This window comes from Gadus macrocephalus, chromosome 19, assembly GCF_031168955.1.
Source record: "Gadus macrocephalus chromosome 19, ASM3116895v1".
Lineage (NCBI taxonomy): Eukaryota > Metazoa > Chordata > Actinopteri > Gadiformes > Gadidae > Gadus > Gadus macrocephalus.
Window position 1 is genome coordinate 8,250,831 of NC_082400.1, and position 27,738 is coordinate 8,278,568.

The 27,738-nt window shown below is 47.0% G+C and overlaps 1 protein-coding gene and 2 long non-coding RNA genes across 3 annotated transcripts in view; 2 read left to right on the forward strand and 1 right to left on the reverse strand.

The window, feature by feature from the left end:
• Positions 1 to 27,738, forward strand: part of LOC132447467 (uncharacterized) — a 453,739-nt gene that overhangs the window by 60,633 nt on the left and 365,368 nt on the right. The gene's annotated exons all lie outside the window — the stretch shown is intronic.
• LOC132447462 (uncharacterized) lies at positions 2,291 to 4,906 on the reverse strand. Its single transcript, XR_009523088.1, has 2 exons — positions 4,299 to 4,906; positions 2,291 to 3,873 (listed from the first exon to the last, which is right to left on the reverse strand). It is a non-coding gene; the product is annotated as an uncharacterized LOC132447462 (long non-coding RNA).
• LOC132447402 (inactive tyrosine-protein kinase PRAG1) lies at positions 7,213 to 26,771 on the forward strand. The gene is made up of 6 exons (XM_060038116.1): positions 7,213 to 7,475; positions 10,827 to 11,234; positions 11,599 to 13,352; positions 20,264 to 20,421; positions 21,770 to 22,635; positions 23,890 to 26,771. The coding sequence occupies exons 2-6, from the start codon at positions 10,950 to 10,952 to the stop codon at positions 25,033 to 25,035; spliced, it is 4,209 nt and encodes a 1,402-aa protein (XP_059894099.1). The 5' UTR covers positions 7,213 to 7,475; positions 10,827 to 10,949; the 3' UTR covers positions 25,036 to 26,771.

Below are 27,738 nucleotides of genomic sequence, written 5' to 3' on the forward strand. Positions count from 1 at the left end.
GGGAGCGCAGTGAGCTGCATGTGAATCACACTGTTCCCAGACGCACGTACACTCTACACCCAGCCAGCCTGCTGCAGGTCAGCACAGCACTACATCATGTCATACACCAAAGAACCCTGTGCAATTCACTGCCTTTAACGTATTGAGTGTGTGTGTGTGAGTGGGTGTGGGAATGTGTGTGTGTGGGAATGTGTGTGTGTGTGTGTGTGGGGGGGGGGGGGAATGTGTGTGTGTGTGTGTGTGTGTGTGTGTGAATGAGAGTGTGGATTTGGTGTGTGAGTGTGTGAGCATGTGTTGGAGTATGTGTGGGTGCGTGAGTGTGTGATTCTGAATGTGTCTCTATCTCACTTAATTCACCGCCGTCAATTTATTGTGTGTGTGTGGTGTGTCTGTGTGTGTGTGTGTGTGTAAGATAGTGTGTGTCTATGTATGAGAGTGTGCGTGTGTGTGTGTAATGCTTCATGTGTCATTATTTCTTCCCTGACTCAATCCGCTGCGGTTCATGTATTGTGTGTGTATGTGTGTGTGTGTGCATGAGTGTGCATGTGTGTGTGATTCTTTATGCGTCTCTATTTCTTTGCTGACTCTTTGGATTCTGTTGTTGATATAATGTTAACCAGACTTACTTGGCTCTGAGCCACAGAGCCATAAATTCAAGAAATAAGCCAATCACCATTTAGATGGTGACTCTGCAAGCAACCGATTCTACCTGCTGGAACAGAACACAAAGACAGATGACAAACAGACGTACGAGAAGGCAGTTTGATTTGACAGCGAGAGAATGAAAGATAGTTTTGTAAGGCAGAGAGATATAGGTAGAGAGAGAGAGAGTGAGAGAGAGAGAGTGAGAGAGTGAGAGAGAGAGAGAGAGAGAGAGAGAGAGAGAGAGAGAGAGAAAGAGAGAGAGAGAGGAGAGAGAGAGAGAGAGAGAGAGAGAGAGAGAGAGAGAGAGAGAGAGAGAGAAACACATATAAATTAATGAGTATGTCCAACCACAACCTGGCATCACTGTGTGATTGACAGGGAGGACTGTCAGACAATTAGCGTAATCACAGGAAAAAGATGCGCATTAATCTTGTGAAACAGCTGTGACCCAGATGCGAAGGGTTAATAGAGGGTTAAACTCACCAGAGGCCCGCAAAAGAGAGTTTTCACAGTAGTACTTTAGCTTGTATGATTATTTTCATTGAATCAATAGAAAGGCAGGAGTCTCTTCATGAGGTGAATGATGTTATTGTGATGCTGATCATAGATGTGCATGAAAGATGTATGCTATGTTCATTGCATTAGCAATGTCTTTCGTAGAGCAAGGGAGGCTGGCCTACAGTAAGTAACAAGTAAGTAAAAAATATATATATGGTATTGTAGTCATTAAAGTCACAATAATTACATCCAACACAAATTACCAAACATTCATCCAAACTGATTACAATACTGATGTATACTGATGTAGTTGAATGGACTATCCATCACTTTTATATAACATGGAAGAGAGTGTTAATTTTAAATTGAGTTAATGAATGACATCAATCTCGCATCGCTATCACGAAATAACTAGAACGAAGGTTTTGGGTCCAATCCCAAATGTCTGGATCAAATCTGTAGTCATCCTGCCTAGACAATGACGTGTTTTAATGACATATGTCTGTATGCAAAGTCAGTCGCCGTGGGTATAAGCCAGTCAATGAGTAGAGAGTAATAAACCTCTGACAACACTCAAGAGGAAAGGGAGAGTCGATAAACCCAGGCATGAAGATCTGCATTCACTGTCACTCACTTTAGAATGAATTAAACAGCCTGCTCTATGACTGGGTACTAATAACGCTGTCAAAACACTCCAGATGCAAAGAGGAGCGCCAATAACAATGATAAAAGAACACTTGTGTTTTATACATTTACATAGGTTAAGCTAATGCAATAAACAGGCGGGCGTATGTATGTGTGTGTGTGTGGGGGGGTTCCATGTTTGTGGGTTAGAGCATTTGTTGAAGACATGTGTGCGTGTCTTTGTGTGTTTGTTTGTCTGTTTTAAGTTTTCAAGCAGACCAGGGGCAAAATCTTGTGACAAGCTGGTGGATGTAGGGGGGGGTCAGTGAGGTCACATGATTCCCCCTCCCTCCCATCCAGCTGGTTTCTCCCTTCCGGTCGGCATGACACTTCCTCACAGTGGCTGGTCCCGTTAGGCGCTATGGTTTAGTCATGTAGTGCTGTATTTGAGCCAAGTTGGCCAGGGATCAAAGGATTTGTCCTCGTTATTATTTCATCAGAATCGAATTTGCATGTATTTGAATACTTTTTTTCCTATGTTTATTATTTTATTGTATTTACAGCATGCTCTTTTAAAAACGTACTGTTATAAATTTGACGCCACTCCATTGTATTCATCAACAATGAATGCAAATATAAATAACGAGTCTCTTTCATTATATTTCCTTCTAAACGATTTGTCCCTCATGACATCATCCACTGAATAATCAACAACAATACAGAATCTTCAAACAATAGTCTTCGGGACATCACAACTCCCTGGATTAACACATCTCTGTGATAACGCAGGCGGTCATTACCTTGCATTCTGAGATGATGATAGTTATGAGTGATCCCGGGTAATGAGTGTCAACAGGGCCTGGCTTAAGTTGCGGAGGAATTCATTCCTCCTCCCCTGGGCTCTGCATGCGGCTCACCGTTCTCCTAATGCGTGATGAAACCAAACGTCCCCGTGTGTGTTGTGTGCGTTTCATCATAATCTCCGGGGCCTGAGCTTGTAGTGACAGGTAGAGGAGCTCTGCATGAAGACGAGTGGAGAAACAACGTCACACACAGGGTGGGCTTGTGTGTGTGTGTGTGTGTGTGTGTGTGTGTGTGTGTGTGTGTGTGTGTGTGTGTGTGTGTGTGTGTGTGTGTGTGTGTGTTTGTGTGTGTGTAGGAGGGATTTTCTCAGTACAGCACACAAACTATTGTTCACAAACACAGAAACTATACTCGCAAAGCTTTGGACAACTGACCACACAATTGATAAACAGAAGACCGGGCGAATATTTGGCTACTCCAATAAATGTGCTGTTTATGTATTCAACACTGTTAGTGTGTGTGTGTGTGTGTGTGTGTGTGTGTGTGTGTGTGTGTGTGTGTGTGTGTGTGTGTGTGTGTGTTTGTGTGTGTGTGTGTGTCTGTGTGTGTGTGTGTGTGTGTGTGTGTGTGCAGGAGGTGCGGCTCTGCCTTGCGCTATCTCTACATTCCAAACCACACCAACCCCTTTATTTAAACACAGTCGCCACGGCAACCCAGCTAGACAGAAACCAGCAGCAAGCACCTTTCCCCTGCTCGCGTTCTCACACGCACACACACACCGACCAACCAAATGATTACACACTCACACACACACATACACACATTCACACCAAGAATACACACACAGGCCAGGCTATTTCACACACACACACACACACACACACACACACACACACACACACACACACACACACGCTTGGTGCCCAGTTCCTATGAACATAGCCACATTTACGGGAAGCAAGAGTCCTTTGAATCTAGAGACTTTATGAGAAGCTACCTGCTGGGATGAATAGCGCTTTAAGCACTGAACACCAATAGTGTTGGTTTTACACATCGCTCTTTTTAGCTGCACCGATCGCACTTACTTTACGAGTGTGAAAACGCAGACTGAGTTGACAACAAGCCACAGAAATGACTTGGTTCCAAGATGCTCAAATGGACAGCTATCTTATTCTCTTTCTCAAATGAAGTGGGTTGTGTGGGTCTGTGTGTTCCACTTCCTTGGCACCCTTCAGTCTTGGCGATGCCTCCTTGGCTGGCAGACTCGTTGAGGGTATTCTCGCTCCCCCACTGGAGTCCTGTCTGAAAGAGCACCCAACCTTTTGGTGGTGTTGTAAGGGGATATGCTTTCACGAGGGGCCCTCCTGGGGTGGCTGGAAGCATCCCAGAGACTGGGACTATAAAAGGTATAAAGCTGAGCAGCACAATGTCGCGGTTTGTTTTCAAGTCCAAACAAACATATTGAGGGCATGCATTCCATTTCCAATTGTATTTTTATAGTTTGGATAATTACTAATGAATAGCAAGGAAATTAAAGACACTTTGCTGAAACAGAATGGTTCCTTAACGATTAAGGATGTTCCGTTCATTCGAAAGTATGTTTAACACATGTGTAAGAACCTCCCTCACATTTTCAAAAGCACATTATGCAGTGTGACCAATTAGAAGTTCTCCATGGGGCACCACATCCGTGAAACCATCTGACGCCCATAGCAAGTGTTCCCTACCTTGTCTTCTTCCCTTGTGTGTGCTGTAACATCTGTCTGAAACACAAGGATCAAAGTGTGTGTAAAATAGATGATGAAAGACGAAAACGTTCATCGCAACAGAAAATCAGGCATTACAGGTTAGTTCCCTTGGCTGGTAATGAAACGCAGAACTAAAACTAATCTATTGAGTCTTCATTGTTTCCTAAGATTCTGGAAGGTTTACCCAACCAGCTAACCAATATGGCAGCTGGGTGATAAGGGACATTGGAGGTTTTGTTCGTGTTGAAGCAAGAGAAATTAACAAACTGGAATAGTCAGTTTAGCAATATAAGTGCGCTATGAGCGATTCTAAGGAAAATGGGTGGGATCTATGAAATTAAGATGGATAGGCCTACTGACTCAGCACTTGAGAAATGCATTACTTTATATTTAATGTATTCCCTGATTATACTAAATAAGTCATTTACCTAAATTTGGGATTTTGGCATGAAAAACTGTGCAAACACAATTTTTTCGTTTGTATGTTTAAAGAAGCCTCGACAATTAAGAAATGTCCTTCAACGAGAAGGCCAATGTTTTACTGCGTATAAACAACTGGGAACACATGTGTTTGACGTTTTAGCGTAAAACCTTGCTTGCTAAAACCTCGCTTGCTATCCATCCTCTTATGACACTTGTCTTCTTAGACACTCCACCAAGGCCTGCATCAGATCATTGTGTCAAGATATTGGATGTAGTACGTAGTGTAATGATATGTAATCTCTGGTCCAGCAGTCCTACCACGTGACAGCAGAATTTCTGGGAGGAGACGAAAGAGAGCCTGGGCCTGAAACCAAAAAGGGCAAGATTTGGAATGAGAAGTTCTAAACTAATTTGCGCCACTTTATGGGGACTTTGATAAGTGCTGGGTGTGAGTGTTAAGTCATTGTGACAGAATGTGTGTTCTCAAAGAGTACGCTGGTACCATCTCACTCTTGGGTGGCGTCTTGTACAGTAGGGGATAAGAAGCGTGTCTCTACTCCAACATTAAAATTCAGCCCGCTCCCTCTCTCTCTCTCTCTACTGAGTTAGATTCGAGATGAGCTCCCGCTCAATAATGAATCACATCAACCGACGTGAGAGAGACAGGACACGATTGCTGGCACAGCTCTTGAACACTTTGGTGCGCTTACTTTGAAGTTATTAAATGAATCCTTTTTAGTTATTAAAACTACACATTATTATAGATACAAAATGGGATAAGGTGGCTCAGAGTTTCCATCACGGTAGAGCATAGTTAAGGGCAGGGTTGTGTTTTATTAGGTTTTACTATTTACCTGCTCTGGGTTTAGCTTCCTCTCGCAATGCTAAAGCAAATAATGTGTAATTATATGTTTGTCTTCATGACAGTCATGAAGGAGAATATTTCAGTTGTTGTTATTAAATGTTGATAACATTTCAGCTATCAGAGAAAAGGAATTTGCTGCTGGCCTTGACTTTGTAGTTGGAAGTTGCAAACCCCCACTCTTTGCTGTTTCAGACATGAACAAACACAAACATATTCATGTCAACCCACTGCAAGTTCACCAGTGTTGAACAGTGTCCAGGGACACCACAACGTGAGGCTGTATTTCCCCGACCATTCTATAATTCACGCTAACAACATTACATAAAAACATTTGTAATTCCTGTGCTGGGTTGGCCATGCATGGCCTGAACTTTCCTGTCAGTGACTGACATACTGTTACGCATTACATTATAAGAGGAAGTAGCAGAACATACTCTACGTTGTCTCACCAATTCATTCCATTCACCTAATCTCCTTCTCATCATCCTCCCTGTTAATGGTATTTTATATTTGATAGGAATTTTGCCAGGAACTACAACAATCCAAAATCAGAATCGAAAGTGCAAAGCTCTCTTTCTGTTGTTTTCTGTTTTGGTTGTTGTTATATTAGCCATTTCTACATAATCTTAAGGCTTGAACTATTGAATTGGAGCCTATAAGGCTGATTTTACACTTTTGAACTAACTTCCAATGTCCAATACCAACACAGCAGATCTTGATTGTTGTTATTTAGTGGTTTATGGGGTTCCCCCTTTCCTGTGAAAGCGTCATTGAGTGTCTAGAAAAGCGCTATATAAATTCAATCCATTATTATTATTTACTTTACTCAGATACACGCTTTATTGGAATATAGAATTGATCTTTATAGCATTGTGGTCTCAAGGGATGTAACCGTTAGCATGTATGGGCCAATCAGTAGCCTACAAATCCATATATTACACATATGACACAACGTGTGTGTTGTGTCTCCAAATTGTGTGTTTGAGACTCCTCCTTTATGTGCTTTGTAGCAGGTAGTACTTGCTGCATGGTATGGATGGTACCATGTAGCAGTACTCCATGGTACCATGTATTCTATGTGTACCTATGGTAACAGGTGGTAGCATAGGTAACGTCAGCAGTTAATGGACCACAATATAAAGAGGTGGATTTGTAGTGGTTCAACACAGGGGTATTTCTTCCAATGCTGTTGACTGAAGTAGGAATACAATTCCAGTGCAGGCTGTATCTAATCTGAGCGAGGCATGACTAATGCTATACGGCATCAATTACCTGTCAGAGAACACCGACTTTCTGTCATCAATTGATAACGGTTAGTGCAGGATGAGTGCAGGATGAGGGCAGGCACAGGCAGAAGTAGACAAACCCCCAGTATTGCTTTGCTTATTTTAACAAACATTGTAGACTCCAGTCTAGACTGAAACACGTGTCTACAATTAGAAAAGCGAAATAACAAACTTTACGCATCCTCAACAGGGGTTTTGTTGGTTAAACAAAAGGATACAATCCCAGAAAATGGCTCCTTGCCATTGGGGTGTTGATAGTGTATTAGTTTGGGGAGCTCCGCCCCCCTCCCTCATTCCGCGCGCTGCAGGAGATTCACCCTCGCGCTGCCCGCTCCTACACCAGTCCACCTCTGCACCGCGAGACAGCAGCAGCAGCAGCAGCACGAACGGGGAGTATCCGCCGCCTGTCTGGACTTAAAACCCCGCACATACCTTCACAGTCGAGGGTCTGTCATTTTCTGACTGTGGAAGACACACGGGGATATTTACCTCGATTTATCCACTCCTACAACAGAACAGTTTACGGTTGAGTTTTTTTTTGGGACTGGTTCTGTGTTGCTAGGCAAGCGAGAGCACGAGCAGGTAAGCCCAGTGTATTCTCCAGAATAACCTTGCACGTGTGTGTGTGTGTGTGTGTGTGTGTGTGTGTGTGTGCGCGTGCGTGCGTGTGTGTGTGTATGTGCGTGTGGGTATGGTGTATGTGTGGGTATTTCATGTCACCATTGTAATAATGCAACGAGTGACTTTAAAGGAATGGTTATTTTAATGAGATAGAGTTGGGTATTTGTTGACGGAGTCATTGTATACAAAAAACGTGTGATTCTCATAATTTCACATTTATTTCTCATCGGCCGTCCATTGGCTAAAGCTTCCTAAACCAATACGAACCGCAGGGACGGCCAATATTTAGTAATCGGATACAGAGAAGCAGGTCCCGATCCGGTCTCGTGTTACCATAAAAACACACAAGATTCGGAAGCTTTGGGCTTCGTTCATATTTTGCTTGTGAACAAGTTTACCGTTTTCACCCTAAACTCAGCGACGCAGACTGATCTCGGCGTTTGAAAATTAATGGATAGCCTACACTGTGTGTGTGTGTGTGTGTGTGTGCGTGCGTGTGTGTGTGTGTGTGTGCGTGCGTGCGCGTATGCGTGTGTGAGTGAAGGAGCTACTCACACACACAATAAGAGTGATTTCTTAGACACCCAGTGTTGTTACTGTAAGTATAATATTGACAGTGGTGGTGGAACGGTAATGCGGGTGAGACTCCTTCCCTTCCTCACCTTATTCCTCCGGACTTGTGGGCTAAGGGAGTCGTTGGCACATGTGTGGCGACAGGATTGGAGATCCTGTCCAGGCTATGTTGGTACAAATACATAGTATTTTCTCTACTCCATCGGCCTACATGTCAGTTGTATTGATTGTTTTCGGAGACCCCCAATAACACCAGCCAGTGTTGGTGGGTCAATGAAGCTCTGTTTATCATAGCCGCAGGTGAAACGTTTCGGAGCACCGTGCTACGTGAAGGGGCGTTTGGTTAGTTCGGCGCATTTCAGGTATTATGAATCATAAAGGTCGTTTGCCAAGTGCGATTTACACTCCTTCATACTCTTTGCATTTCAATTATTTACCAAACCAAAAAGAGCGTTCTTGTGATTCGTTTGTGGTTCCTCCATGGCGATTTCTCAGATATATTCATGGCAGCTATGAAAGGCCTATTATAATGTTATTATACTGCATATATTGATATCCTGTTTCTGCATTAAGGCATTTATGGTTGTAATATTATAACACATAGTGGAATGTCACATATTCATTGTGTCTTGCCTGGTTAAATGTCCATAGGATGAACTACGAGGTGGCACATCTATGTAAAAAAACCCTAACACACACCCATGAGAAAATCCATAGTTCGGTGAATATTTATTTAAGACAGAACTTGAATTTGTACCAGGGCTACAACCTGCCAGGTTTCTACGGGAGGAAGTGAGAAATATTGGACATCGACCTGTAGCCAGTGTGGGGAATGTGGCCGTTAGGTGTTTAGGTGGACTCAGTTCAAACCTTGAACTGAACCTGTCCAAACCCCCACACAAATACCTCCAGTTGAACTGTGGTGTTGTTTCGGACACGTCTTCTTGCTTTTCTGCCTACTCTGGAAAACTCAAGTGACCGAAACCTCTTGAGATGCATCTCCCAGATGCCACAGTCTGTTGTTGTTGAGCGAGTCCCTGCTGTGAAGGGCTAACAAAGGTATAAATCGGCCTGTTCTCTGTCAGTTGGTTTTACCCAAGGAGGCCCCTGTGTAGTGTGTACCATCTGAAGTTAGTCGTGTAGCAAACTATCTGAACCGTCTCGGGTCACCGGTTGCCGACCATATGACTCATGCACCATGTCATGTGGATTGCACCATGGCTCGGTTTCCCTGTGTTTCTGCAGTATCTGTTAAACAAACACCTCGCGGTCCTGCCGGGTGCTTTCCAAACCTAAACTGAGTCAGAAAGAACAAAGGGTAACAAATGTAAGCATGCACTATCGTTCCTCCCAGGAAACCTCGATTCCGGTGGCCTGCGTTACTCTCTGTGGTGGTTCAACTCAAGATCTAAGTTGCAAATAATCTTGGGAGAATCCTTGACCATTCTCACCCTTTTAACTTAAAAAAACGGTAACCCTTCAAAACCTGACTATGGTTTTTATCTACTGAATATGTGTGGATATTGAAATACTATAAAAATGACTTTAAATCTATTATATATATTATATCTATGTTCCATATTGTAAATTAAACCAATTAAACAAAGAAGTGTTTATTGATAGGATTTTAAGTGTTTGGCCCAGATGTCTTTTGTTTCTCTGAGGAAACTTCCAGAACAACAAGTCTTGTATGGGCGGTAGGGACAGTGCATCCTGCTTCTCAAAGCTTGTCGTTAGGTCATTAGAACCGTGTAGACGTGACACAGAGATGCAAGGAGGGGGTACACTCACATCCCCCCCGAAACCGGTGTTGGCTTTCTCACTGTCACACCAGTTGAACAGGACTTCCAGAGGCGAGAGGAAAAGCGTGTGTTCGTGTGTGAGAGGCAGGAGAAGGGGGGGGGGGGGCACACACATGAAAAAGACGTCAGTGCAATGTGTGTGCCGGGAGGGGGGGGGGGGGGGGGGAGTAGGGTCTGGGGGGAGGGGAGGGGAGTTTGTCTCATGAGTGTGAGATTCACCCCAATGAGTCTTCCGCCTTTACACATTCCTGGCATTCCGACCTCTTCAGATGCTCAGGGCTACTCAGACATCTTCTAATGTGTCCGTGGGGGGGGGGGGGGGGGGGGACATTCTTGAGGGCCCTTTATGTCGCTCGCTTCACCCCGGCGGGCCTTTGGTTGGACGGAAACCCAAGAACCTCTAATTTAGGATGCCATGGGAACGAAACACAGGTCGAAAGATGAACGCAATCTGTGTGAGGTTTCAGCGTGCAGATGACAGGCATTTGTCGAGGTCTTCAGGGGATCAGTGTCTGTCGAATTTCCCTTTCACTTGTAGTCCTGCTAACGCTCCCTACTTGATTAGTTGTTGTTGTTAAAGGCCCACTGTGTTCAAATCACTGGGGGGGGGGGGTACTTGCTGGTTTACGAAGGGAAGGATGTTGATTCTGTTTTCTTCTTGCTTGGTTTTCATTTGAAGTTTTTGTAATAATTTCATTACACTTTTATAATTGTTATCTCTTTTATCTCTGACCATCTCTGATTCCTTTTCAAAGATGCTATACTCCATTTGTGTAAGATGTGGCTGTAGATATGTGTATGGTAACGTGATTACAATTTACTTAATCCATTTACTTAATCCAATTTAAACTACATTAAATCTGTGATTCTGTATTTCTTTTATCACAATTGATCCCCTTGTTTTCTTTCCCCAACTCCCATGTGACACATCACACAGCTCAACAACCACTTGACAAATCACACGACTTCAACCCGCCGACGTCAGCAGCCATGTCAGCCCTGACCTTCACCCACAGAGCTTTCAGCCGGCGCTTCTGACCGTCCTCGGATCGAACCAAACATGTCCGCCTGCAGTGACTTTGCAGAACACGTGTGGAAACCCGGCTCGTGCAAGAACTGCTTCCATCCGTTCAGCGCCCACCGTCGGCCCACGGCTCGAGGCCCGGCCGGGGGTCTGCCCGCGGTCTGCCTGACCAGGACCGGCCTGGGAGGTGGTGATGAGGAACCGGGCGTCACCTCTCCGTCACCCTACAGCAAGCCCACTATCGCCGTCAAGCCTACCATGATGATGAACTCCAATGACGCAAACGAGGCCATGACTGACGTCAACATGAACGGCGGGCAGGTGAGGACACGTTGAGGGTGGATGTTTTTATATTTGAGCTTGATTACTGCACTGTTTAACTTTTTCACCGGAATCCTCTGCTGGATGATTTGAACTCGAAACCGAAATGATTTGGAGAGAAAACAAAATCCCAGGGTTGATTGGCCAGTTGGAGACATTGGTAGATGGGTTTTATTCTTTCGACGTTCTTTATTTAAAATGGTTTCACTACAGTGAAGAGGTGATCCAGGGCAGTATTTGAATGGATGTATGTCCTGCGATTTAGAAATGCATCGGATTGTTTGTTTCAGTTCTTCGTCATTGTTTCTGTTCTCTAAAACGTTTGTGTGTGTCCGGTGTGTGTGTGTGTGTGTGTGTGTGTTAGGAGAACCAGAAGTCCACTGTGGAGCGTCTTGACCTTAAGAAGCTCCTGGACCTGTCTCCGCTCTACATCGACGGCTGCGCCAACGGCCTTCGCACCGCTCTCCTCCAGAGCCCTGGCTCCAAGACGGACTGCACCAACTACTACACCCCCCTTCCCCATGCGCCAATGTCCCCCATGGGCCAGTCCACCGCGGCCAAACACTCCAACACCAGCAGCATCTTCGTCTTCCAGGAGGCGGGGCGGACTTTAAAGGAGAACGGCAGCGCAGAAACCTTTAGGCAACTTAGTTCCTCCACCACCACCACCTCCATCGCCACCACAAGGACAACCAAGAGCACTTATAAAGGAAATGGTGGGGTGGGGCTGGGCAAGGCCACTAGCCGGGAGCCCTGTGGGCCGTCAGCGGGAATACCCTTATCCCCATCAGCAGGAATACCCTCCTCCACGGAGATCCTCCCTTCCAGCCCCGCCGCGGTCCTTAACCACCGCGTCCACACTGTGAGTCCCGTGACCCTTACCGCAGAGCCGTCCAGCACTTCCCCCTCGTCGTCCTCCACCGCCTTCACCGTGGACTCTTTTACCCACAATGCTCCAGCGTCCTTCCACTCCCCGCCGTCCGTGTCCGAACCGGCCAGCGTTTCAGATTCTTCTTGTTCGTACTACAGCAGTACCGACTCCCTCCCGGGGCCGGAGAGGACCCCAGGAGGGCGCATATCGAGTCCAGAGCACCCCCAGAGCCCGCTCACCCCAACAAGCCCCCGATCATCTCCCGCCACCCCCAACGGACCGACGGACGCAGAGCCCATCTACGCCGAGAGCACCAAGAAGAAGCGAAGGAACCAGAGCAACGGGACACACGCTCAGACCACTGCCAAGCCAAACAACCAGGCCCAGAGGTCGGCCCAGTCGGAGCCGCCTTCGGGCGAGGGCCAGCGGGCTACCATCAGCGTGGTCGCGGCGCACACGGAGGAGAACAACCGGACCTTCTTCCTGACCAGCCCGGACTCGGCCGTCAGCACACAGTGCCACTTCAGCCCCAAGGCGCTCAAGGACCCCGCCAGCCCCGCCTTTAGCTGGCCCAGCCCCGGCCACAGCCCGGTGGATCCCAGCGGCCACGCCTCCCCGCTGCCGCACCACAAGCCTCAGTCCAGCCCCCCTATTCCGCCCAAGAGGAACATCCGCTCCCCCAAGCTGGGCGCCTCCAGCCTGTCGCCGTCCTCCTGCTCCCCGGTCCCGCTGCCGGACCTGCCGGCACTGTCCCTCCTCTCCCCCAAAGAAAGTCCTCCCAGTGGGGCCGGGGCGGCAGACCGCCGGCACAAGCTCGCACAACACGGCTCCGCCTGGAACTGCCGCATCGTGGAGGAAGAGGAGGAGGAGGAAGGGGAGAGGAGGGATCGGGACACCAAGAGGGAGGCGGTGAAGTCGGCGAGCACCTCCCGGCTGGTCGGCATGGCCAACACTGCCGCCGTCTGGAGGGAGGCGAGAGATTGGAGGAGCCAGGGAAACCTCCCACCGGCCGTGATAGGAACGGGCACGGCCCCAGCGCAGCCGCCGACCTCCCCCAACAATGGAGTCAGTCAGGGGCAGCGGGAAGCCACTGGTGCAGGGGAGGAAGCGGGGCATACTGGGAGCATGCTGGCCAAGGCATCGCTGCTCGCCGCCTCCACGGAGCTGCTGCTGGGCGTGGGGAAGAAGGCCGCCAGCCATGAGTCCAACACAGCACCGCCACCGCCGCCGCCCAAGAAACACCACAGGTAGGAGGGTTCACAGCCTCTCTCGGTGCACGGCGCTCTCTTGTTGCCACAGTCAAGGGTGAGGTTTCCTACGGGGTGAGATCTGATAGGGGAATAAGGAATGATTGATGTGGTGTATTTTTTAATGGGTGAGTTATTTGGAAGCGCTCTAAATGGGGGGATTAGTGTTTCGTTTGCAGGGAGAAGCTATGTAATGAGAACTCAAAGAGGATTTTCTTTAAATAATCAAGATGCATTACTGTTTTACTAGGCACCTGTTGATCTTAGCCTTTCCTATTTCCTATTTAAGTGGGTAATAAGGAACATGAATATCATGCCTTTGTATAACAATTTCATAAGTGAATGGTAGATTATAGAACAAAACATTCGACACACATTCTATACACACTGGCATGCGAAAGCTGTAAACACATTCAGGTCCAATTTCAACTCCTAAAATGTCATTGCTGGTTGATTCACATTCGGTTTTAGTCGTGAAACATATTTATGGATGATTTATAGCATATTGAGTTGTAACCCCATATCACACACACGCACGCGCACACACACACACACACACACACACACACACACACACACACACACACACACACACACACACACACACACACACACACACACACACACACACACACACACACACACACGTCTGTGTCCCCCCCCACCCTTATTCCATGCAAACCCCACTGTGCCCTCTCCTTTCATAGCAGTCTTATTCAGTTTTTGCGTCAGCCTCCATTGGAAACCCTTGCGGCAGTACCAGGGTGCTCCTCCAATGAATCGCCTGTTTATTTCAGCGTAGGAGTGTGACATTTTCAGTTGTCTTTTACACAAAAGTCGGTTAAATGGACCCCCACAGTGCCATGCTGCAGTGCATTTGTCTTGGCTGCTGTACAATAGACACGAGCAGTGTTAAAAAAGACATCCCGACTCCCCACTGATATTGACACACAAAGACAGAAGCCTCTTTGTGTCCTGCCGGCGTTTCTCTCCAACTGATAGAGTCGTCTTGAGTTTATTTTTGTGAATCCAATATTAATCATGTTTAAATTGATAGCTCGATTCCTCATTGAACCATTTATATTATATCACACGTTGGATCAATCGCCTGTTTGAGATTTGTTTTATCTGAGAATGCATTTTTCCTAGTGCTACAATTCATGCTTGGCTAGCATTGTTGTCATTGCAGACTTATCTGTTGTTTTAGTACGCCTATCTTGGCAGCACTGGCCTCCAGCCGTCAACTAGAGTTAATACTGATTTTTTAACAGTCAAAACAAACACTTTGCGTCAACACTAGACTAACAATACATCCTGCGGAGGATAGCGTTACACTTCACTTAGAGGATTAAAATGATCTGCCACTAAATAAAGCTTTGGGTTATATGCCTAAGGGCTGTGGGGTAGAGCCGGTACGTTTTGTGGGCTTTGCGGACTTATTTATAACCATACGCTGCTCATAAACGCTGTGTTCCCATGACATTCATATAGTTTATAGAACAAGCATGGAGACTCTTTTATTCAGATGGTATTTGCTTAAGTTTAGTGTTTTCTTTCAATGAAACGTGCTTGAAGAATTGTATAAATGACATATTGATTATTAAGTATTAGTTATGGTACTATAAGTATTAGTAGTAGTACTGTAGAGCAAAAGTGCAGGATGCGTTGACTGAAAAGTAAAGAATAAAGCTTAAAACAAAAGTCTTAACGTCGGCAAAATGCAAACGATCGAGTCTTCTCCGACATTGATTCTGCAGACGCGTTGTGTGTTGATATCTGAGCTCAGCAGTGTGTCTGCGGCAGCAACGACCTCCATACCCACCGCCTGCCAGTAGCTAAATAACACCTATGGGCACTCATGTTTCAGGGGGCTTAATGTGCATGCTAATCCTAGCGGGGATAAGTCTCGCTCCACACTTTAATATTGCTGGTGTTCAGCAGTCTGATTAAAATACACTTAGTGGAGATTCACGTGGGAACGTCTCCTCAGTCCACAGCCGCCTTAGTGAGGGATATGATATTATTTTATGTTTAATCAACAAGTGCACACACACAGACAGGCAGGCTTGGAAGTAGTGGAGGATTAATAATACAAAAGCACACACGGTCGTGTCATCGTCAACGCTTTAGGCGTCGGATTGACTACCTTGGTCTTAGGCTTAACATTGACAGCTACTTCAATTTCAGTATTTAATTCAAATGTTGGAGGACATTGGTTAATAGATTAATAGGGAATGAAGAAAGTAAACCAAAAAATATTTATATATCTATAATATGATAGAATATATAAATAATATATACAAAATACATATTAAAAGTATTTCGATCATAAATTATAAATAAATTCAAAAGATACAAACAGATATTTATCTAATAGTTATGATCATTGACTATCTGCCCTGCTGTACTTGTGCACTCACCCACCCAGTTTTAGAAAGCATTTAGACGTGCTGAATCATTAAAGGACCCACAGATGGCTGGTTTTGGAGGATCATCCTCCTAAGATGCTATCACAGTGTTGGATCAGTCAGAGGAATGCTCTCCATCTCTATCTGATCCTGGTCTTCCGCCTGCTTCAGAGCTACCGTATATTACCCTGAAGGTATACGTTGCCACTGAAATAGGTGTGTGAATGTGTGTTTGTTGAATGCTGCATTAATGTACGTGCGTGGATGTGTGTGATTTATGTCTGTGTGTGTGTGTGTGTGTGTGTGTGTGTGTGTTGTAAGACAGGCGTGTCAGCCAGTCAAGGAAGCATGCCCGGAGGGGGGTGTGGCCGCTCTAAGGAACAGATTGTTGCCCGGGGCAACTGACAAACTGTCCCGGGCTTATATTCCGTTGCCACCCCTAGATTTCGAATTCATAGAACACCCATGCCCTTACAAAGAGCGAGTTGGACACTCTGCTAAATGATGTGCTAAGACTTGCTACTAAATCGCCTATCCCTCCCACAAAGCCAACCTGATCTCCTTCTACAACCCAGATAGCATTTTGTTGCTGCCCGACCGAGAGGGGAAAACTGCACTAAAAGCCGTGCGCTAGCAGGTAGTCACATTCTATTCTTTGCGGTGCTATGCTTAAGATACATTTTCATTCGGTGCCCTGTTAAAGTCACCCGTAGCTTTTCCTGCTGAGAGGGACTGTAAATACACCTATGACCAGTGCCGAGGCCAGGGTTGTGTTACTACACCGCGCGCCGGTGCGACGATGAGCCAATGCTTCTGAATCGGGAGCGTTAATCTTTCCAGCAGCCTCACAGAAACCTCCGATGCTCTCTGATGTGAGGTAGGTGCGTGACGGCAAGCTTGTACTTTTTCAAAAGTGCAAGTAGTTTGAGATGCAGCCAATGTTTTTGATATCGAGCATTAAAGCTTAAAGCAGCAATAGCGGCTGTCATTTCTGCTTGGCAATTGCATCATTTGACCTAGTGGGTGTGAGAATATACTAGACTTTCCTGGCCAGTTCTTTAAAAGGTGGAGAAGTTGGCATGGGTAGGTGGGGTCAAGGTGTATGCCGAAGAGATAAGGGTTCGGTAACGCTGATGCCAGGAAGATGGTTAAAGGTTTTCTTTTTTATCACTCACCCTTTCTTTTGTGCATTTGTCATTTTTACCGTCTATCCTGTGCACTCTGGCCAATTGTTAATAACTCAGTGTTATCTGGCAGTTGGAGAGACTAATATTTTGGTTATTATTCTATTATTATTTTGAAGTGTCTTTATCTTTCTCTATATAGCTCGGTACGTTAAAACTTTCTTTATCGAAACGTCTCTCTATTTATCTGTCTGGAAGTGTAAAGTGATAAGTCGCATTGCATATTTTAAAATAAATAATAATATAGTATTTTTTTAAGTAGACCTCTCTATATGAATGGATTCAACCTCATGGACTGAGATGCAGTATCTCTTGGTTAAACATTAGTTCAAAGCCGGGTTGTATATGGCTTTATAGATAACGCAGTAAACATGTTATCTAGTAACAGGAAGAGTGGTTTCCATCCCCGCTGATGGATAACTGCACTATTTAACAACGTGCAGCCCCTAGTATGGCGGATTTAGCATGCATTTCTTATCTAGAAAATGCATGCTAAATCCAATGCAGGGGAAGTGTTTTTGCTGAGGTAATGTATCTACTTTAATACACATATTGCTATTCAGATCTAATGTATTTGCAGAACCCTCTCAAAAACACAACAAGAGTATGTATACCATGGCCATAAAAGTCAATATTGTTAATATTAATATTGATTTAGTTCATATTAATTATATGTACTTATGCTTGTGTGTATTTGAAATGCCAAAAAGTATAGATGTGTACATGTTTGTCTAAAATGTCTCCGAGGCCCCACCAGACTGCTGCAACTTGACCTTACGTTTAGTTTAGTCACCGTGACACAACTATCCCCAAGCTCGTTAAAGCATCCACCCCCCTCCCCCATCCTGTTTTAAACTCCCCCACCGCTTGTCACTCACGCTTTATTAATACCACATACCATAATAGCATGTGTCCACACAATATGCCGGCGTGCTTGTTTACGTTCTGCGAGGGCCAGAGCAAACCGTGGTTTCGGGTTTGTTATTAGCAATATTATACACCACCCACTGGGCCAGCCTGCGTCTAAATAGGCTTCTAGCTATGATTTTGTAATGCATGTTCTGTGCATGAAAAACACAGCATTATAGCACAGCACATTCTGCCCGGCGGGCCTCTCGTGTCAGCATGCATGCGTTGGATTGACCCACAATGCAATGCAATGCACTGCCTGATCCTGTCATCTATCATTTAATATCTTACGCATTTTAGAGGGGTGAGCAACACCATGCATGCACACACAATCCGTGCAGGCGTCCCATTAGATCACAGTTCAGGAGAGCGCTATTACGGTATTAAATCAAGAGAAAAGCAGGGGGAAACCAATCTAATATTTCCAAGGAAAAATCCGCAGGAAATAGACTTAAACCCCCACACAAACGCACGTGCACGCACGCACACACTCAAAAATACACTCGCACACACACTAACACACACACACACAAACAAGCTTACACTTACGCGAGCACACACACAGACTCATGCACATGCACACACATGCACACACACACAAACGCACACACACACACAGCTACTGTCATACTGTTGAATTACCATTTCACCCCTGAATCTCCATTTGCGCTGTCTTTCATTATTCTGCCATTGTCTACTGCTATAGAGTATCCTGAAAGCTGAAAGAGCATTAATACCTTGATCTACTGTCTTTCCCTTTCTTTCCCTATGTTTTCCCATCTCTAGCTGTCTCTTTGTTCTGCTAGTTTATGTTGGTAATGAAGATATAGGCTTGATGATTGCTTGATTACTTATGAAAAAGAGGTGGAATAATAGGAGCCAAGTTCACCTGTAACCAATCCCATGAACAATACTCCTTTTTAATTGATTACCTTGAGCGTGGTTATTTAGGCAGAATATTCTGGGCATGTCACCTTGGCAACAGGGAACACAGGGAACGAGCACATTAGCCCAGACCAAAAGACTTCTTCAGGTAGATAGCTAGATAACTTTCCTTAACACCGGCCCGATAACACCAGAGACAACACACCGCATTGTTCCTGGCTTAGGGCGGATGGGCCAGGGGGAAAAGTACAGGGATCACATCCACCTATCTGATGGATTCTGAATCACGCCCTTGTCATCCACCCACATGATCAGCCTTTATTTATGGAGGGCTTTAAGTCTGTTGAGGTTTGCATGCAGGGTATACTATGTTTACTGTTTTAAATTCCAGGAAGAACAAATTGAGAGAATGGAGATTCATCAACCATTCAAAGTGACTAGCTCCCATATAGTACCTCCTCTATACTGTCTCTTAGGTGCTGTAGGTAAGATTTAAGATGGTATTTGTTAAAAAATTGCACAACAATCAGCCAGCTGTTAGTGAGTGAATAGCGCTTTGAGAATATCTGTTTCGAGTTGTCTGCGTCGCCTCTGCATGAGACAATTAGGTTTTAGATGGCTCCCAGGGTAATGTCTGACCAATCAGACCTCTCTCCTCTGATTGGTTCAGAGAAATCTTGCTTTTCAATCACAGTTCCGTGAAATGTAACACCTTTCAATGAGCGAGAAAAGCAGCGAGGGAGCTATTTGAGGCTCTCTCTCTTCACAACTCTCGAATCTTACCTGCACAACCTTTAATTCCATATAGGATTGCACTCGTACGGATAGAAGCCATGAAAACAAAACAATCAAATCAGCTAAATTGCGATGAGTTGATGTACGTGTTGGACCGGTTTGCTTACATTTCTGTTTTGTTTGGAGGGCTATCCCACATTGCGCAATAATCCATCTGCCCTGTGACACCAGAAGACAAAGCTGTCTTTTGGTGCGAACAGATGGCTGTAAATAATTTCAGTGTACATATTGTTTTCTCATTACACTTGACTAACTGATTACATTGACTTAATGCGGTTGTCATCTAACCTCTCTCTCTCTCTCTCTCTCTCTCTCTCTCTCTCTCTCTCTCTCTCTCTCTCTCTCTCTCTCAAGACATCACTCAGTGTGAATGGACAAGATTCTGCAAACCACACACACATGCATCGAAAACCCCAACGACAAAAAAAATTGAACAAATTAGAGCAAGCTAATCCAACAAGATCCAACCAATTCAATCAGCAAATCATGAGCACCCAAATCAGGGGATCAAGCATTAATGCCTGGTATTATCAATGTTGGTGTTTGCACTATAAATGCCTGGTATTATCGTCGTTGGTGTTTGTACTACCAATCTACAACGGGAAGAAAAAAAACGACGGATTACTCCAACGCATTCACAATGGGAGCCGCGTCCCCGTGACCAAACGGTGGACGCCATCTCCTAACCATGGGCTGACCCCGTCTCTCTCTCTCTCTCTCCCCTCTGCAGGGTTTGTGGGCGTCTGAGTGGCAGCAGCATGGAGCTGGAGCGCTCCGCCAGCAGCCAGCCCGGGTCCGTGGAGAGCCTCACCCAGTCGTTAAGAGGAGGGCTGGGCAGCCCCACGTTGCCCTCCGCCTCCACCGACAGCCTGGCCGGGGACGCCGCGGGTGGGTACTGTTGATGATGGGGGGGGGTGGTGGTGGTGGTGGGGGGGGTGGTGGTGGTGGGGGTGGGGGTGGGGGTGGGGGTGATGATGTGGAGCATGAGATTGTTTGAGGACAGTCGGGGACATGAGCAGCATGCGTGAGTGCAGAAAGGGATGGTTATTCTTGGTCAACTGAAGAGAGGCATTACAGGAAGGAGAGGAGATAAGGAGTGGTTTAAAAATACGAGGACGTTTGTGTTTAGGGTACTGCTATGTACTTACGTAGTACTCTATGCTTACTAATAGGTGGCTGCCCAGCAAATTAAGGTTTTACATGATTTGAAACCTCTCTCTCTCTCTCTCTCTACAGTCCCTCAACATTCACTGTGCCAGTAGAATCACACTGAGGCTTATTTATACTTTTGGACCCGCTATTATTAGCATCTGGAACATGGCTGAACCCAATTTTGGTTGTCAGTCTGAGTTTTAGTTTTCCTGATTTGGAAGTTTTTTAGAAGAGTCATTTGAAAGAGGAAGGAGGTTTTGTGTCAAGCAGAGGTGCGTCTCTCTTCTCTTCCTCTTTTGATGTCTCTGTATCTAAAATAGTGAACTGCTTGACAGTTTCTGACAAATCCCTTTTGTTTGTTGCTTTTCAAAGATCCATCGTGAATTAGTTTGAAATCCGTTCCTATGGTTAAATTACATTTTAAGGAGGTTACGTATACAGTACCATAACTGTCTGAAGTAAATTACATCGGGAACATCATCTTTAACTGGAGTTCGTGCCTCTAGCATTTTCTTTTTAATTGCGAACACTTCTTCGGGAATGTCGTTTTTTAGGAGATAATTATGGAGTCCGATAATGAGCAAAGAGCGTGGCTTAATCCTACTGTGAATCGTTTTATTTAGTCTCCGCCCGCGCCACGAAAGCGCTTATTTTTCGGCGATGGCACGCAATTATCCCTGCGTGCATCCCCCATCCACGTGGACTCCCCAAACCCCGGCCTTTCACTCACTACTCGGCGGCACTTGAACAGGAGTCGTTCTGTATGCCACCCTGGAATCCAGACCTTGTAAGCAGAGGTTGAGGAAACTCATAGGTTGGAACACGATAGTTGTAATAATCAGCGGGGAAAAAAACAACAACTTTCTCAGCCACTTTCAGGTATAGGCCACCCATATAGGCCGAAGAAAAAATAGGGTCAGGGTCAACGACGTGTCACCGTTCTTGACTCTCTCACTCTACTTCTATGTATGACCGCTGAATGAATCAATTCATGAAAGCCCAAAAATCGAAGAAACGCAAAAACTTTAGTCCGATGAACCAATTCTTTTCCCACGTCGCTGACGTCTCTCCCTGCGTTCCCCAGGTTCCCGGGACCTGTCCAGGAGGACCTGCTCCTCCCCCTTCGCCCGGAGCCCGCTGGCCTCCAACCCGGGCTCCCCCCAGCCGGACCCCCCCTTCAGCTTCGCCCACAACACGCCCCCGCCGCTCCCCGAGAAGAAGCTGGTCAACCGCACCGTCTCGGCGCCGGACAGCGCCGGCGGCAAGCCCTTCGTCCGGGCGTATCCGCGGCTACCGTTCACCGGCTCCGAGACCAACGTGTGCCAGTCGGCCGCCGACCCCGGCGCCCTGGGCCCCGCGGGGCCCCCGGGCTCCGTCTCCCGGTCCAGTCTGCCCTCCAGCCCCCTGGACCCGCGGGGCCCCCTGCTGTTCTCCTCCAGCGAGTCCCTGGAGCGCTGCCACGCCGCCGCCCCCTCCGCCCGGACCTCCCGCTCCAGGACCCTGGACGAGCCCCCGCCCCCGCTCAAGGCTCGTGGCCTGGCCGGCGGCGCTGGCGGCGGTAGGGGCGTGGGCGGCGGCCGCCTGGGGGTCCACCCTCGGGGCAGCGTCACCTGCTCCTCGTCGCCGCAGCTCAGCACGGCCCCGCCGCCGGCCCCGGAGGCGGGCCCCGCGGCGGGCTCCTGCATGCAGCTGCAGACCCTGCTGAGCAACATGGACAGCAGGGAGGGGGTGTACTCCAAGCTGGGGGGGCTCTACGCCGAGTCGCTGCGGCGGCTGGCGCTCAAGTGCGAGGACCACTTCACGCGCTCGCAGCGCAGCCCGCTGCGCTTCGACGAGAGCAACTGGTCGCTGTTCAAGCTGACCTGCAACCGGCCCAGCTGCAGCTCGGGGGACGCCGTGTACTACTCGGCCGCCTGCGCCTCCGACACCAGCAACCTCTACGCCGTCAAGGTACGCCTGGGGGGACCGCTAGGGCCAATCCTCTGGTTATAGAGGCTGAGTGGGAATCAAATGGGGCCCTTATGTCCGTCTGTACTGCAGCGTAGTACTTTCATTTAGGGGGGGGGGGTGGAGGTGCCCTATTTCTCTTGATGTATATGTCTCAAAAAAGGTACTCTCTTGCAATACTGAATTTCAAAAACAGAAGAAGTCAGCTGAAACCATGAAATGGTAAACACTGCTCCCTAAGGGGACATAGTTATTAGTGCTTTATTGAACTATTATGTTTAATCTGCTTGTCTAAGGTCTGATGGGTCTGATTTGATCCCTGAGGCCTGTGTGTCTGTGTCTGTGTCTGTGTGTGTGTGTGTGTGTGTGTGTGTGTGTGTGTGTGTGTAGCCCGCCTATCAAGGCTGTGGATAGATTGATGTTATGGGCTTAAGACATTTAACCAGCGCTGTGGCTGCCTCTGCAGCAGTCAGCCAAGAGCAGCAGCCTACAGGTCGTACAGGCTGTTGTTAGAGGAAAGTTGCTCAGGGCCCACCATTACGCAACCCCCCAGGGCGAGAGAAAACCAACACAAATAGGGTGTGCTGTGACCTTTGTCCTTTAGTCATTAGCAGTAGCCATTTGTGTGTGTGTGTATGTGTGTATGTTTGGTGTGTGTGTGTGTGTGTGTGTATGTGTGTGTGTGTGTGTGTGTGTGTGTGTGTGTGTGTGTTAGTGTGTGTGTGTGTGTGTGTGCCCAGACTCTTTCTTTATGTCTCTCAAACCATTAATCTCAACATGCCAGGCAGGATTTATAGTAATACCCCCTCTCTCCTGTTGTCATGGACTACACACACACAGACACACACACCTCCACACCTCCACATCTAACCTACCAGACACACTCGTATCCAGCTTCATCTTTACTGTCTGCCTAAAATCCAAACATGGTACTAACATGAAACGTGGCCGTGCTCTGTGGAGCTCGACTACCGATCTTCATGTTAAGACAATAAACATCAAACAACACTATTTATCCTCGGCAAATGCCGAATCCACTGGTGGGATCTTTTGTAATCGAGAGTTGAAATAACAGACTAGAAATCAAACTAGATTTGACTTGTGAAACAGTAAAAAGGACAGCAAAAAAGGAGGAGAATTGAAACAGCTTTCTACCTTCAGAGCCCTTTCCTCAACGGGCCTAGTATGCATTGAACCTGCCCTGTTGACGACCTGCCCTGTTGACGACCCCCCCCCCCCCCCGCTCTCCGTCTGCAGATCTGCAAGGGCCCGTCGGCGGAGGCCCGGCAGGCCCCCCTGTACGGCCTGTCGGTGCAGCAGAGCGTGCCCTCCCACTTCAACGTGCAGCAGGACTGCGGCCACTTCAACGCCTGCGTGCCCCAGAGCATGCTGCCCGCCGACGAGGCCCCGGGCCCCCAGCAGCAGCAGCAGGCCGACCCGGAGCGGGTGGTGGTCATCACCCGCGAGGTGCCCCGCCAGAGCGCCGCCGACTTTGCGCGGGAGTGGGAGGCGTTCCACCGGGCGCAGCCCGAGGCCTACGAGCGCCGCGTGTGCTTCCTGCTGCTGCAGCTCTGCAACGGCCTGGAGCACCTGAAGGAGAGCGGGGTGACGCACCGCGACCTCTGCCTGGAGAACCTGCTGCTGGTGCCGCACCACCGCCAGCCGCAGCCGCCGCCGCCGCCCGGCGAGGGCGCGGCCAGCGACGGGACCTCGCCGCCGGCGGACAGCCAGCGCCACCTCCCCCGCCTCCTCATCAGCAACTTCGCCAAGGCCAAGCGGCGGTCGGCCGAGGACGCGGCGTCGGCCAGCGCCGACCCGCGCCTCAAGCGGGACCACGCGCGCCTGGCGCCCGAGATTGTGTCGGCGGCGCAGTACCGCAAGTTCGACGAGTTCCAGACGGGCATCCTGATCTATGAGCTGCTGCACCAGGCCAACCCCTTCGAGGTGAGCCCGGCGCTGAAGGAGCAGGACTACCGCTGCCACGACCTGCCGCCCATCCCCACGCTGTCGCTGTACTCGGCCGGCCTCCACCGGCTGGCCCAGCTGCTGCTGCAGCCCGACCCCATCAAGCGCATCCACATCCAGGAGGCCAAGCGCGTGCTGCAGAGCCTGCTCTGGGGCCCGCGCCGGGACCTGATGGAGCAGCCCTGGGAGAGGCCCCGGCCCGGGGGCGGGGGTGGTGGTGGAGGCGGCGGGGGGGTGGTGGGGGACGGGGCCCGCCACGAGGGCCTCCTCAACTGGCTGGACGTGAAGCGGGCGCTGCTCATGATGAAGTTCGCCGAGCGCTCGCTGGAGCCCGAGAGGAACGCCGAGCTGGAGGACTGGCTGTGCTGCCAGTACTTCTCCTCGGCCCATCCGCTGTCGCTGTGCCACACGGCCGAGCTGCTCTACTGCCTCAAGTGAAGCCCTGGCTCCCTCCGTCACTCACGTACCCACGCACACACACACAGCAGCCCGGTTGGGATGGAGAGAGGGAGACCCTTGACCCTCCGGTGGGGTGAAGGGAGACGGAGAGACCAATGACAGCCCCGATTTGTGGATTCGTTCTTCAGACTTTTGAGGGTTCTTTTGTTGTCCGGAAACGAAAAGCGAAACAAGGGAAGACACTGGACGTCATCAAAAAAAATGTGAACCTGCCTGCACATGCTAATGCTAATGCTACATGCATGACAGCCCGCTTCCGCCATCCCTGTCCGCCATACATACGCCCTTATATAGTCGTACTCTGTATATTGCTTGGTTTCACTGGACTAACTGGGCTGGCTAACACTCACCATGTGGACTAAAGACACAAGGCTTGTGTGTGCGTGTGCGTGTACGAGTGCGTGTGTGTGTGTGTGTGTGTGTGTGTGTGTGTGTGTGTGTGTGTGTGTGTGTGTGTGTGTGTGTGTGTGTGTGTGTGTGTGTGTGCGTGCGTGCGTGTGTGTGTATGCATGTGTCTGTGTGTGCGTGTGTGTGTGTGGCGCAGCCGTTGAGTGAAAGACTCGGCCGTTAAAACGTTGAAAAGAACACGTCTAATTGAGTGTTGCCATATGGAGCCATAGTAGTCAGGCCAACAACCGTTTGGTCAGAATCCCGGACACTGTAATCGTATTCATCAACTAGCAACCGTATGTCACCACCAACCCAACGTTATAACATGTAACATTTTACCTATTCGATTTTTTAATACACTATCCAGCTCAGCTAAAGATTTCTTATTATTTAAAATGTTTTATTACGGTAAGATATTCAGTTGTCTGATAGAACCGTACTTTACTTTTTTCAGGCACATCAAGCAGATAAACACCAAACTACACAAGGTCAGCGGAAGTGAAAGTTCACAAAACTGCTTGACAATTACTGGTCACTTCCTTGCAATGAATAAAAGTCTGATTAATTCGGAAAAACATGTCAGATGTCAATGTCAACATAATGTCAACATGCCCAATCCCATTCAATATTTGATTTGCTAAAACAATATTTGCGTCCTTAGTAAATAGGATGAGAGTGTGGTTACAGTCCTGAAAATACGTTTTTATAACTTGAGTCCCAGTGCCTTTTTGTTCTCTGTATATGTTACAGTGACTGCAAACCGATATGTACATGTTTATATTCGTTTCTTTTCTTGACAGATATATATATTTGTGAAACTGGACTTTCACACTGTGTTCTGGAAATAAAAGGCAGAACTTTGTACAGACAGTTGTAGATGATTTGAATAAGAGTTAGCCCAAGCAGGTCTTTAAAGTAAAAGAAAAAAACTGTGGATGTAGCAGCAGTTACTGTTAATATTTATGACACATCATTTGTTGTCCTGTAGTAGTCACTGGAGCATTGTTTGTTAAAACTTGACGTATTGTTTGTTTTATATTTCTTTCTGATCTGCAGCAGATGTCCGGGGCAGTTATCTTTGTCACTCTTGGCTCCCTCGCCTACGATTGGCTCGCTAGAAGTATTACTTAATTCATTAATTCATTCATTAAAGAACAAAGTCTTGTGCTGCCACAATTGTAAAAACTAAATAAAGTTCACATGCTGGGTTTTCATGGCGTATGTTGTGTTGAAATGACATGCCGTTGTGCCATTCAGTACATGAGGACATGTAATTGGTTGGGCCTCACCATCATCAATAAACTGCATATATTTTCTCACAATTACATCCGTGTTTATGTGTTTGTTGGCGAATACGATACCATACTGATAACAAGAGTTGGGAATATATCAGTAGCTCCCGATTTAATTCAATTGTGATTCCTGGGGTCACGATTTGATTCAAAATGTATTCTCGATTGGCAGCGATTCTCGGTTCAGTAGGGGTGCTGATTTCAGGACCTATTTCAGCTCGCTCAGTGCTCAGGAAGGTGGTCCGGTAAGTTATAGCATGAAAGCAGAGTAAAGTGTGTTTAAGATATTTATATTTTTTTTTTTCATTTGTATAAATTTCTCAACTGATTGAGTAATGTAAACACACAAATGTGTGTTTAACACAAAGGAGGGAAAACATAAATAGAAATCAATCAAATTGATGTTTGGAAGAAGATGGCAATCGTGATTCTTACATGGAACTGATAATCCACTGATCTAAACAATGACTTATTTTTCCTAATGATTCGGTTCATAGATCAATACGTGATGTGCTTCAGCAGTTACAAATTTTAACTTCATGAGTTAGTTACCACTTATTGGGAATATAAATGCAACCAATTAGCCCGTCCCTTGTGGGGTATAAATAAACTGAATAGATTTTACTCTCAGAAGACATAGACAAGATCCATGCCCTTCATGTTTTGCTTCCGTGTTTTCTTATCTATACCCCATCTTTGATTACATTGCAAACCCTATAAGAGCCAACAACACCAGAATCACCTGCTTCAGGCAGCATTGGTAATCCTTTGGGGAGGAAAAGGCTTCAGTTTAACAAATGTGCATATTTTGTGCCAAACATACAAAACCTGTAGGTTATCTATTCATTTAGGTTGACCTTTTTTCCTAGCAAATATGAGTTTTGTGCGTAATAAAAAGAAAGTAAGACTTGGAAGATATCAACTAGTAAATGGGCTGTGCAATTCATTATTATTGTTTATCGTCTTTGAATATATAACTTATTGTCATGGAATGAAGATT